The 12,735-nt window shown below is 38.6% G+C and overlaps 1 protein-coding gene across 2 annotated transcripts; it reads right to left on the reverse strand.

The window, feature by feature from the left end:
- Positions 1-65: 65 nt before the first annotated feature.
- Positions 66-10,297, reverse strand: ap5z1 (adaptor related protein complex 5 subunit zeta 1). 2 transcript variants are annotated; one of them, XM_065255407.2, is made up of 18 exons: positions 10,041-10,297; positions 9,758-9,895; positions 9,489-9,669; positions 9,261-9,405; positions 8,832-8,944; positions 8,561-8,729; positions 8,188-8,226; positions 5,975-6,115; positions 5,851-5,888; positions 5,533-5,695; positions 5,272-5,450; positions 5,038-5,180; positions 4,273-4,413; positions 4,061-4,172; positions 1,993-2,090; positions 1,633-1,765; positions 1,333-1,547; positions 66-1,222 (listed from the first exon to the last, which is right to left on the reverse strand). In XM_065255407.2, the coding sequence occupies exons 1-18, from the start codon at positions 10,079-10,081 to the stop codon at positions 952-954; spliced, it is 2,460 nt and encodes an 819-aa protein (XP_065111479.2). In that variant the 5' UTR covers positions 10,082-10,297; the 3' UTR covers positions 66-951. The 2 variants fall into 2 exon arrangements, with proteins under 2 accessions (XP_065111479.2, XP_065111480.2); XM_065255408.2 differs by lacking the exon at positions 8,188-8,226 and having other exon boundaries at positions 10,041-10,294.
- Positions 10,298-12,735: the final 2,438 nt, after the last annotated feature.

Genomic DNA, 12,735 nt, shown 5'->3' on the forward strand with positions numbered 1-12,735 from the left:
GTTCGATACAAGACAACATCTGGTATGCTGTTGTTTACCACAGCTGACAATTTATTTAGTTTCGTAATTTAGTTAAGACAAAAACTAATGCACTTACAGTGTCTGTCTATCTATAGGGCACAAGATTTCGATGTGTTCTTAAGCAGAGGTGTACAGTTTCGTCTGTTTTGGTTAAAGTACTTACATTAAGTATAAAGATGTGTTATTGGGTCAGGAAGTTGAAATCTTCATTGAAGCAGCAGGACTACTACTGTAAGTGAAAGAAGTTTAATCCATTTTTGCTCTCTTTCTGGAGTCCTTGCATGCTTCAACATGACTGGCTTTACATGGTCATAGAAAGTGCCATTTTGTATTTGGGTTTTGATCACACTTGGGTAAAGTTTAGGAAGAGTGTGCATTTGTATGTTCATTTCTATCCACTGCACAAGTGCATTACTGTAAACTTGAGTTTTGCTTGGTTTTACAAACTATGTATGTATGTATGTATGTCAATGATCCTGTGAACAAAGCACCATTTGTATTTAACCTAGAAAATAAAAAACAAAAGGAGCATCTGTAACGAAAACTAATTTTCAGCACTGTAACCCATTTTGTCTTAATGCCATGTGAATGCAGACATAACTGTTTTTAATATCAGATGTCTTATGTTTTATATATTGATGGCTGTATTGTTAGTTTTGTTTCTTTTAAAAACCTAAGTGGCGTTAATCAATACAACCTAAGAATGCACAATGTTTAAATTTTATTGACAATTCTCTGACAATCATATCAATAAATCAAGAAAAAAAAACTTGATTACAAATCCTGCCTCCTGTTTGTCTCAATCTCCAGAAGACAAGCAGAACTGAAACTCGTGTTCAGTCGCTGTGCTTAGCATTTTTAGTTTCTCATGTCGTCTCTTCCTCCGTCTTTCAGATATAATGTCTCTCAGTATAATCCAGAAGTCAGGATTTATGTGGGCAGTAAGCTTGAGTGTCTTTGGAGAAGTGTGCTGACTGTTCTCATGCTCTGAGGCAATGAGGTGTTGGTGTCCCTGTGCCAGCGGGGGCCGTCCACTCCCGCTGCAGGGGCTAACACAAACTGAGCTACATTTGGTAACTTGAGTAGATTAATGAGTTCATGGGCTCGAGTGATGATCTCCTCAGTGTCCTCCTCGCTGTAGCAGGAAATCACAGGAGCACTGCGAGCGAACAGACGCATCTTAGACAGGAAGAGCGACGCCCTGAGAATATAACAGACAGATAGTAAAAGTACGATTTTGCAAGATATATACTTTTTTTTAGGCTAAAGTCTCAATAAAGATGAACTTCAGATTGGACCCGTACGGTGTACCTGGGGATGAGGTCCTGACTTCGTGTGGCCAGTTTCGCCAATGTGGTCATGAGCACTGTGATGAGTCGAGGGGAGAAACTCGGGGGGCTGGCTGACTGTCGCACCTGCGTGATCTCAAACAGCACCGCCTCCAAACTCTCGAAAAAAGAGGTGATGAGCTCGACGCTGCAGCGGGGGTCGTATGAAACAGACAGATACTCACCGATGACCCACACCTGCATGAAAACATTAAACACAGTCACCTTAAGAGCTAATATACAGGCATGTTTTTAATGATCACGGAGCTCTTGTTGTCCTCACCACATGAGTATAAAAGTCTTCTTTACTGTAAATGTTTGAAGGGGAACCAGCGAAATCCAGAAGCTCTCTGGACTGATCCACGATCAGTGGAGGGTAGAGTTTACACAAGGTCTGCAAGTGAGTGCTGAACACCCTATAAAAAAAAAAAAAAAACGTACTTCCATTTGAAATCCATAGTATTTAAATCTTAAACCTGAAGTATAGTTTTATGCAAAGTATATGTAGGCATCAAGTGTATGTGTACGGGTACGAGTCAAATAAACTATGCTAAACAAACTATACTCTAGCCTTAATGTATGGTGGCCTTAGTTAATCCAAAACAAAATAGCCATAAGATAAAAAGTAAAAGAAATGTCTGACCTTTGAACTTCAGCATTGAATGTCTTGATGTTGTACAGCAGACTGCTTCTCTCAAGCAGCACCAGCATCAGCTGGTTCATCAGTTTCTGATCTGCCATCTTTAAAACACAAATAAGAAACAGTGCAACAAAGAAAATTTGTTTGCATATTGCATATAGAGTTGTTTACAGTGACATTTTATTATAAATAAAACACCATTTATTATCTCATAATTGTTTTGTTTATTAGTAATTATACATATCTGTGTATGAAGAGTTTGGTTCCAACACGCAAAAAACGCCATTTAAAAAAAAATTGTTACCACCAAAATCAGTATTGTATTTGGTCAGTATTAAAATTTTATGCAAATCCGATATCCGCCGTGTTATTCTGTTTTTTTTCTCCCTTTTTCCCCAAAATTCGATAAACGCCAGTCCTCCTTCTCTGCAGAATGCAATAAATCACCTCAACAAATCACAGCGCAGCATTCCACGCATTGTAAACAATGATGGCGGCGCTTTGAATACACACAGAATCCTAGTTTTCCTCATCTACTTTATACTACATGATCAACAAACAAACAAAAACAAAAGAATACATTGACAAACCTGTGGTGGTTTTCTGTGGCGGGGAAGAAACGTAAGCCATCAAAATCGAATAATTTCCGTGAGAGGCACTCGGGAGACGGAAAAATGTCAGCTGTTGCTTGTTCTCACACGACAGCATGAAGCTTCTGTCATGCTAACACATAAATCTCAGGGGATCTTATGAAAAATTTTTCATCATTTTACTTGAATTCAACAAAAATCGAGCAGGACCAAAACATTTTACAGATGATTGCTGTCAAAAAAGTTCAGCGACGAAGTCCCAAGTATAACCGCAGCAATGACAGTGTTATTAATATGACAAAGTTAGTGTTTTGATTAATGCTATTAAAGGGATAGTTGTGCCAAAAACGATATTAAACCCATGATTTACTCACCTCCAAGCTGTCCGAGTTGCATATGTCCATCGTTTTTTAGACAAACACATTTTCGGATATTTTAGAAAATGTTTTAGATCTTTCAGTTGATTAAATGTGAAGTTACGGAGTCCACGTCCTTCAAGTCAAAAAAAGTGCGTCCATCCTTCACAAATTAAATTCAAACGGCTCCAGGATGATAAACAAAGGTCTTCTGAGGGTAATCCGCGCGGTGTTGTTGTAGAAATATCCATATTTAAAACTTTATTAACGAAAATAAATACATCTTAGACTCCTCTGTGTTCAGGAGAGAGTATTAGCGTAGTGTACGCACTTTTCTTAGTGACGAATGACAAATTCGGAGGGCGGGGGCACAGAGCAGCAGCAGAGTAGCCTCCGTAACCTGCGTAAGCTCTCATCCTGAATGCGGACGCGACTAAGATGGCGGCGCTACTGGAAGGTATTTATTTTCGTTAATAAAGTTTTAAATATGGATATTTCTACAACAACACCGCACGGATTACCCTCAGAAGACCTTTGTTTATCATCCTGGAGCCGTTTGGATTTAATTTGTGAAGGATGGACGCACTTTTTTTGGACTTGAAGGTCGTGGACTATGGGTGGACCCCAAAACATTACATTTAATCAACTGAAAGATCTAAAACATTTTCTAAAATATCCGAAAATGTGTTTGTCTGAACAACAATGGACATATGCAACTCAGACAGCTTGGGGGTGAGTAAATCATGGGTTTAATATCGTTTTTGGCCGAACTATCCCTTTAATGTTTATTTATTTTCAATCAGTGTATACCACAACTAAATGAATATAACATGGCAAATATGAATGCACATTTATATATTGATTCAACAGATTTATACCATTTTGAAAAAAAAATATGGATTAGAATTTTTTATGTTTTTATAACCTAAAGATGCTATGTGAAAGTTTGTAACAGAAAATAGTGGTTTTCATCTTGTCACTTTTTTGGTATAGAAAACACATTTTTACCAAAATTAGTCAAAATGGATTTATTGCATTTTGGAACCAAACTCTTCAAATATTCAAATAATCAAATTATATATAATGATATATATATAAAATTACACCATAAGCCCTAAACGTTACCTGTGTGACAGTGTTGAAATACACATGGAGAAGCACCGGGATAACCTGAGCGCACCGTACAACTCGTGGAATTTCTGCCATGTCACCTAAGATCTCGTGAAGCATTTTCAACCTATAACCAAAAGAGTAAAATTAATAATAATATGCCGTGTGGCAAAACCAAACATACATACTTAGTAGAACAACAGCCTAGCCGTTTCGTTACGTGGTACCTGTCTATAGTGTCTCCAGTCCCGGCCTCCGGTCTGAGGATGTACAGAAACAGACCTCTGTGTGATGGCTGGCGGAAGGCATCCAGACAAGCAGCCACTTTCGCCCCCTGCTGGTCCCACGAGGTTTGATAGAAAGCTGACCTGCAAGATCACATCAGCACAATCAACTAATGTTATTCACTAATAGATTTTTCACCATTATTACCACAGGACACTTAAATGCTTTATTCTGATTGGTTGAGAAATGTTTCAAGGGTATGCATTATTTTTCGATAAACGCACACCTGACCTGTGAAATATCTTTAAATAACCCCCATAGCAATGTCTGTGGTAATAGGCTTTATGCCCAGCTGCACTACTTCCTGAACTTCAGCAAGCTTCTTGTTTCCTGTCTGCCATTATTGGACAAACTGGTTAAACTGACCTCAGTAGTCACAAACAAACTGATTAATCCAGGTGTGCCTGACCTCAGTGGTCACAACAACAATAATCAGACACACCTGGATTAATCAGTTTGTCCAATAATGGCAGACAGGAAACAAGGAGCTGGCTGAAGTTCAGGAAGTAGTGCAGCTGGGCATAAAGCCTATTGTGATATAAGAGAAATAATTGACACCGGTCCTTTAAATTATCTGAAAATAATGCACATCCGTGGTGTAACTCCGCTTTACGTCATGCTGCATTGGGTGTGCATCATTTGCGAATAATTCAACAGCTCATCGTCAATTATTCCTTACTCGATATACTTAGTAAAGTGACATATACCTGTGCTGAAGGTCCAAGGCTGCTGCTAAGCAGGGCAGATCCAGGATGGTGTGCAATAACTCAATGGCTGTATCGGGAGCTACCAATGATGGCAGTAGCTCTACAAATTCAGAAATCAACCCGGGGCTGTTCCAAGCCAAGAACTGTTAGACATAGCACATGTTATGTCGTTTAGCATGTCACTAACTAGCATATAATGTAAAAAAAAAAAAAATCACAGGAACAAGAGATCACCTTCAGGAGGTTGGGAAAGCTCTGTCTGTAGCCGGTCACTCTGGTCTGCAGCGTGCTGGCATTGAGAAGGCAGAACTGGGTGAATTCGAAGGCAAGCATAGGCTCGTTGAACTGCTCGGCAGGACAGTGGCCAAAGAGTTGACGAAACACGGCCTCCGAATCCACCGCGGCCATCTCACCTGATGAGCAACACAGAGACATTCGCACAGATTTATCAGATGTCATGCTATCGGAGATTCTGGATAGACGTGTGTGACTTACTGTGGTTGAGGTAGAACTGAGCGATGGGAAGCAGTGCTCTGGTATAGGCCAGATCTCCATTCAGTCTGCCGTACAGGGCTTTGATGGAAGGAAAAGCACGGTACACATAGGACGGGTCCTCGCCACAGATGATGTCCATTATAGAGACCGCCTCAACAATACACTGTACAACAATGAAGAGTCACGGTCTGCTAGCGTGCCATTTAATATACACCATTAACATTATTGATAAATAATCATATATTGAGTTAATATGGAGCATACAGTAGGGTCCAAAAAGTTATCCCACACTTTTGGTATAAGTATAACTATGCTTACTGCTTTCTGTAGCTCTGTATCTGTCTTCTTCAAGGCCTCTGCATTGTTTAAAAACAACAAAAAGGTTAAGCAGCACATACAATGTGGCCTTAATAAAGGTTTTTAAAAGATCTGAATGACTCACTGCGGTCGCTTTGCTCGATGAGCCGCTGGCAGTACTCAAACGCCTTCTCTCTCAGCCTTTCTTTGGGAGGAAGCAGTCGGCTTGAGGAGGATGTCGCTGACACCATGGACATCACTGAACTGTCCACCTCCGAGCGATCATCTGCATTAACAAAACTGCATATTACAGCACACACTTCAACAAACAGGATCTGTATGACGATGCAGGGTTTAGCACTGGACACCAGGAAGGTGGCATGTTCAGAATGACATACTACTTTACTACTTATATTATTTCTGCAGTATGGTATTTATTACTAGACACATTTTTCTTGTATTTAAAGGATTTGTGGCCGAGCATCAAACTTAAAGTGTGTCAAAACATTTCATTGTTGTGTATACTGAGCATACTGTGTACTGTAACTCACAATGAAATTTGATTTGACTTTCTATAGTGGGGGTGCGCGGGGCAAAAACTAAACACAGGGTTAGTTGTAACACGGACTGTTTACATTGTCGCACAAGGTTGAGCATTTTGGTTTTTCTGTATTTGTTTCATGCTGCCAAAAGACGGTCTCCCGCAAATTTTTGGAAATGTATAATGCTTTTCCAGAGAGTTATTGATGAACGAGTGTTTTGGTGGCATGTAAGTACATTTTTTCATCATATGTTTTTTTCGGTTTCTAAGTTGGGTGTTTAAGATACCAAATCAAACGCTTTGTCATTAATCAGTGTCTTGTTGACTAAAACATAACATCATTTTGAAATATGTCTGCAGCTCTTAGCAACTTTTTGGTGTGGTTGAAAGTATTTTGACCCAGCAGGGTTAATTGTAACGCTGTGTTACAACGAACCCCTCAGCACTTACAATATAAAAACCGCTAACGTTAGCGTAATTCTTGCCGTTGTTTTAAATAGGCTACACACGAATGATTGCTGGCTGCCAACAAAATAAATGTGCCTGTCTTATCAAAAATCGTGTGTCAAATTTATTTTTGTTCATATCTTTAATATTGATTGAATAAGGTCACGTCAAAAATTGAAATCATTTGTAATCATTTTGTTTTTGAGCAACATTGACTTCCATAGTATTTTGCTTATGGAAATCAATGGTGCTCCTGTTTCCTGCTTGATTACAAATATCTACGCTTGTGTTCAGCAAAACAAAAAAAATATGTATAAAGATTTGTAAAAACTTGAGGGTGAGTAAATGATGACCGAATTTCCATTTTTGAGTGAACTATCCCTAAGCAAAGGGTGACTACTTTGAAGATGTCAAAACAGTTTAGATTTTTTTTATTGTTTTCAATGCTTTCAAACACAATTCATATAGTTACATATGTGTTTTGCCATTATTCTTAAATATTTTAAATTTTATATGGTATTGTATTTCTATTGTAATGAATGACAGGAAACCGTATCAACTTACTCTATTATTTGTTAGGACTTAAGAGGATGCATACTTTAATGCATACTAAATACCATTTAACACACTATTAAAAAAATGGACATATATAAAGAGCTCAGATGCAAAACCCTATAAGTGCGTCTGACATGTTTTCTTGTAAATGAGCTTTTTTTTAATAGACTCTTAATGGATTCTGCCAACAAACTGGAATTTCTGAATGGCTGGTGTTAAAGCAACCCTATGTAGTTTTTTTTACCTTTAAATAATGTCTCTAAAATTATTTCAGTGATAGAACAACTTTTAACTGGACAAATTGTACTGTTGCTGCAACCTGGGCAGCCTCCTAGCTGCTACAAGCACACTCTGAAAGTGGCGGTGGAGGGTAGAGCACACAGCCCCGCCCCTCCCCCTGCCTGCAGAAGAGTGTCTGATACCAGGCACTGTTGCGCTTTTCAACCACATGGGGGAGCCAAGTCATTTTTACATGGAAACTACATAGTGTTGCTTTAAGCGAATTTGAAGCGCAAATATTTGAAAAAACATATAATACGTGCCAAGAGGATTTTTGACAGAGTTGGCATTTAGTGGCTTTTGCATCTGAGGTCATCATATATTTTACAGTATACAGTAAGTTAGCATGTCATTCTGAACATCAGTTTCATATAAACAGCAATCAGTAAATATATGTGGATTATGAGAGCTTTGTTATTCTGATTAGAGAAATGTTAATGATTTGGTGAAGGGTGTTTCTGATTTCTTAAGGCAGAAAAAAGTTCACTGTCTTTACATTGATCTCATATGCATACAAGATCTCATATGCATCTTACCTTGGTGCTGTGATTGAATATATGTTCTTTTTAGTAGAGCTAGTAAAAATGAAAATCCAGTCTTGAGAAATCCAATCTACACTTAACTACATAAAACAAAGTAAATCTCTGATAGGGGAAAATTAAACACTTCCGCAAGGAATATGAAGATGACATGTTCTAATTAATGTGGTAAACAAAGTAACAATATCACCCTAACTCAAAACTCGGGTGCTTCTTAATATGCTTCCTCGTTTCCTTGCTCCTAAGTCCTACGACCCAGAAACCAATCGAGCATCTCTATCTTGAAGGAGTCAGGACATCTCTATTCTTAAAGTGCACCATGAGGAGGCAAGGAATGAGGAGTTAGGAGGCTTCCAGATGAGCACCCTACCTGTCTCAGCATTTGAAGTCCCATCCGTGTCGTAAGTAAGCAGCCAATTTCTGATCATGGAGAACGTGTACATGTTCATCCACTGATCATCGGTGTAGCTCTGACCCACACACAGCACAGTGAAGAAATCCCCGGTTACCACACCATCCACCTCAGTCAATGGAGCTGGCTGATGAAAAGACAATGATGCCAGGTAACCATCAGTTCATTGACATCAATTATCAGTAAAATGATAAACAGTATGTGAGCTTAATGCTTTAACATGCTCAACCTGACGTGTTCTCGGTGCACTAAAAAATCCCCCAGAGGACACAGAGGCTCCTTGTTGCATACTTGCATATCGCAACCAATCCACCATCTTACGACTGACAAGATTCACTTGATCTGGGTTTAATGACAACAAAATATATGTTAATATATGTTTTATAAAATAAGTTGTTATTTTCTCTCACTTTCTCCCTCTCTGCACTAAATTGCAGTGCCGTGGTTGAATAGTGCAGATAATGGGGCAGTATTATTATAAGAAGATCAACTCAAGGGGTGAGCTGTTGGTTGCAATTCCCAATCTCACCACTAGATGGCCCTAAAATTTACACACACTCCTTTTAAATTGCTGTGCAGATAGCATAGATTTTCAAGGAGCAAACAAACACTGACCCCAGACTAAAGGATCCACTGTGATACATTGGTGCAATCTTACCATCTGTAAGAATATCCGGATAAACACTGATAATTCTGGATAATATAGAAAGCGCATGTTTGGAGATCTGGCCCTCAGACAGTCGAGACTCCAAGCTTTTCAGCAAGTGGTGGCATAGAGGCAACACCGTCTCTTTATTTCCAGCCTACATAAATTAAGATGATTGCTTGAGTCCACATACAGTAAACACAACTTAAAAGTGCAACATGAGTGCTGCCTGTGCCTCACCTGAGAAAGAACAACACTGGCCACATAGCTAATGGTCCTGTGGTCATGACTGAGATTAGAGAGGCTGGACACACTGAGAAAGATCTCCCGGAGTATGGAGCAGGACAAAACATGAAGCTGCTCTGGACAGGCAGAAGAGCACAGGATTGTCTGCAGCTTCATCACCAGATCTGATGGAATTCTGATGGAGAAGAAGGTGTTCACTTAAAATATATCTTCTGTACTTCACTAATATGCAAACTTCCTAAGGTTTAGACCTTACTGCTTACTCTCTGGTATATTTGGTGGCAGAAAGTATCAGACGGAGTCTCTGCAGTGAGTCCACGGTGTCTCCGCCCAGATCTTTGGCGTGAAGCTGCTTGAAGACTCGTATATAAAACTTCTGCAACTCATCTTCCTTTATTTCTCTGAACGTAAATGTGACATTGAATGAAAATCTTTGGAAAAGTAGGGGTTTGTGGCAAAAACAACCAGTCACGCGACTTGTAAAGTACTGGATGCTATGCATAAAACATACAAGAATTTGATATGATATATAAAAAATAGTTTTACCTTGCCTGCTTTATTAAACTCTCCGTTGCGGCAGAATACATCTTAAGCAAGATATAACAAAAACATGTCAATACATTGTAGAAGAATGAACATTATTTTGTTCCGTCAGCTGTGATGTCCCGACAGCACATCACATGATTTAATAGTTCCGCCTCTACACGGAGCGTCAACGGAGAGACAACACGTTGCAGATTAGTTTGACAAGATAGTACAATTTTTACAGCTCACTGTTCTTACAAGCTTTCAATAGATGTAAAATATCGTCCACCAGCAGCAATAAAACCATAGATAAAAATTAAAAAACCACGCAGACAGCGTTGTCACATGCTACGTGTTACTTTTCTCAGCGGCAGCGATGAAGACCAACCGCAGTCTGGGCAATCACATGGTTTTTTGCAGGCTTGTTCGACTTCATGCAGAACCGACAACCGGATGACGTCAAAGTACCGCGAGAGCTAAACGAAATTAGACTTCGTATGATTTCTCTAATCGTTCTCGCGGTACTTTGACGTAATGCGGCTGTCGATTCTTGCGGCGCCGCATGAAGTCGAACAAGCCTAATGCCAAAACACCATATAAAAAACCCTTGTTTTGTGTGCAGTCTATTTTTAATTCAATGACTCCATTGTTTTGAATGTAAAATAAAAAATTAAACGTTTAAACTTAAAATGCACTTATAAAAGATTAACATTTACAAACAAATCTTGATTCAATTAAACACAGTGAAATAAATAAGTCCTACTTGGCATGGTGTTTTTTGTGATTTCTACTAGCAATTTCATGAATTATCAATAACGACTTCTTTAGTTCTCAGTGTCTGCACAGGCTTAAACCAATTAAACAATATTGTAGATTTTTTACCACAAGTCTAATGTCATAGAATAAAACAAATTGTGTTGGGTGAGACTGTGCAAAGATAACAAAATATGATTACAGGCAATCTTTATTAGATTCAAATAAGATTAAGCATCTCTGCTACAGTAAACCTTTTGTCTTTGTTCTGCTGCTACAGAATGAACTGAAAACGTAATTTACAGTGACAGCCATGATGAAACTTGTTATGTTATTTTGACACAATAGCTCTGACACAATGTTAGCTATGCCTTTTAGAAGCTAAGAGAAATAAGAAATTATAATGCTTCAATAAGGAACGGTCACATATGGCTGCTTTCCTCTAGAAAATTAAATGGGAATAACTAAGCATGTGCGGTATGAGTTTCATCAATCTAGCTCAGTCCTGACTGGAGTGTTTGTGTGTGTTCTCTGCACAGTGACTGACTGGGAAAATGTAAAAAATCTCAAAAAGGCTTATTCAATTCTTTGTGTGTGGATGCGTGCTTCATCCACATTGAGGATATTGTAGGCTCACCCCTTCATGTATGTAGCCTACCAGTATTATCTTCATTCTGTAGGATTTATAATTATTTACTTGACAAAAAAATATTTTGCATTATAGTCTTGCTCTTTCATTTCCTGTGCGTGTACACTTCTGTCCATGAAGCAAAGATTAAGGGGTTTTAATTTTGTCAACCACTTAATTTATTGAATTAAAGAGCACCTATCCTCTGATTCATGATTTTACAATTCCTTTGTGTATTAGTACCTGTTAACTATATGCAAAAATTACATAACCCAAGGTAAACATTGCATTGTTGAGCGAATCTTTCATACATGGTAAGGAGCGTCACATTTCCAGCTGACGTCAGAGGTATTCAGGCCAATCACAACGTACAGGTTAGCTGGCCAATTAGGGACGCTTTTTAGATCAATGAGCTTTGTACAAAATCAGTGTGTTTCAGAAAGACATGATATGTGGAGCCACAAAAATGTACGGTATTTGCAAAATAATGTTTTTTTGAACAATAGACCACACAAACACATATTATCCCAAATACACAAAATATTTTTTTGCAATAAAATGGGTGCACTTTAATTTAAACTTTATTGTGTGTCAGAAGGCAAAGGATCAAGGAAACATTTATGAAAAAAACTAAATTATTCCAGACATATTTGTCCTAAATCAATTTTTCTATCCAATTTTATTTATCTTGCACTTTTTCAAAAACCCCTAGGAGAAAAAAACAGTGGGGAAAAAGTCCTAGGTAGAAAAAAAACCTTGAGAGAGAGCCAGACCTATCAGATTGTATAGAAAATATAGTATATTATAAATACTGTATTATAAAACTTTATAGGAATAAAAAAAGTAAAAGTTAAAAGAAAACGGTTGGTTGTTGCTGGGCAAACATCGGCGGCATCATGGCAGCTGGAACTGGGCCTAAATGTTCATGGATGACATAATGAAATAAAGTTTAATAACCGTTACATTACAATTTAAGCCCACTGTATGGCCTTATATACAACAACAGAATAGCGTGTTAGATGCTCCAAAGTTTCACGAAAGTGATGCAACAGTACTGCTGCTAAATCGCTTTCACTATACTTTGATGTCACATGAAGCTGTGTGCATGAAGCTGTGGTCATGAAGTTGTGAGGATGAAGCTGTGCGCATAAAACTGTAGGCATAAAGCTGTGCGCATGAAGCTGTGCACATGATGGTGTGGGTATGAAACTGTGGGCATAAAGCTGTGTGCATGATGGTGTGGGTATGAAGCTGGTGATCCCGCCTAGAGTGCTGCATCCAGAGCTAGGAAACAAGCAAATCTAATGGAGAGCACCCTGGAGCGACCTAAAGGGC

The sequence above is a fragment of the Paramisgurnus dabryanus genome, chromosome 3 (genome assembly GCF_030506205.2).
Source record: "Paramisgurnus dabryanus chromosome 3, PD_genome_1.1, whole genome shotgun sequence".
Taxonomy (NCBI): domain Eukaryota; kingdom Metazoa; phylum Chordata; class Actinopteri; order Cypriniformes; family Cobitidae; genus Paramisgurnus; species Paramisgurnus dabryanus.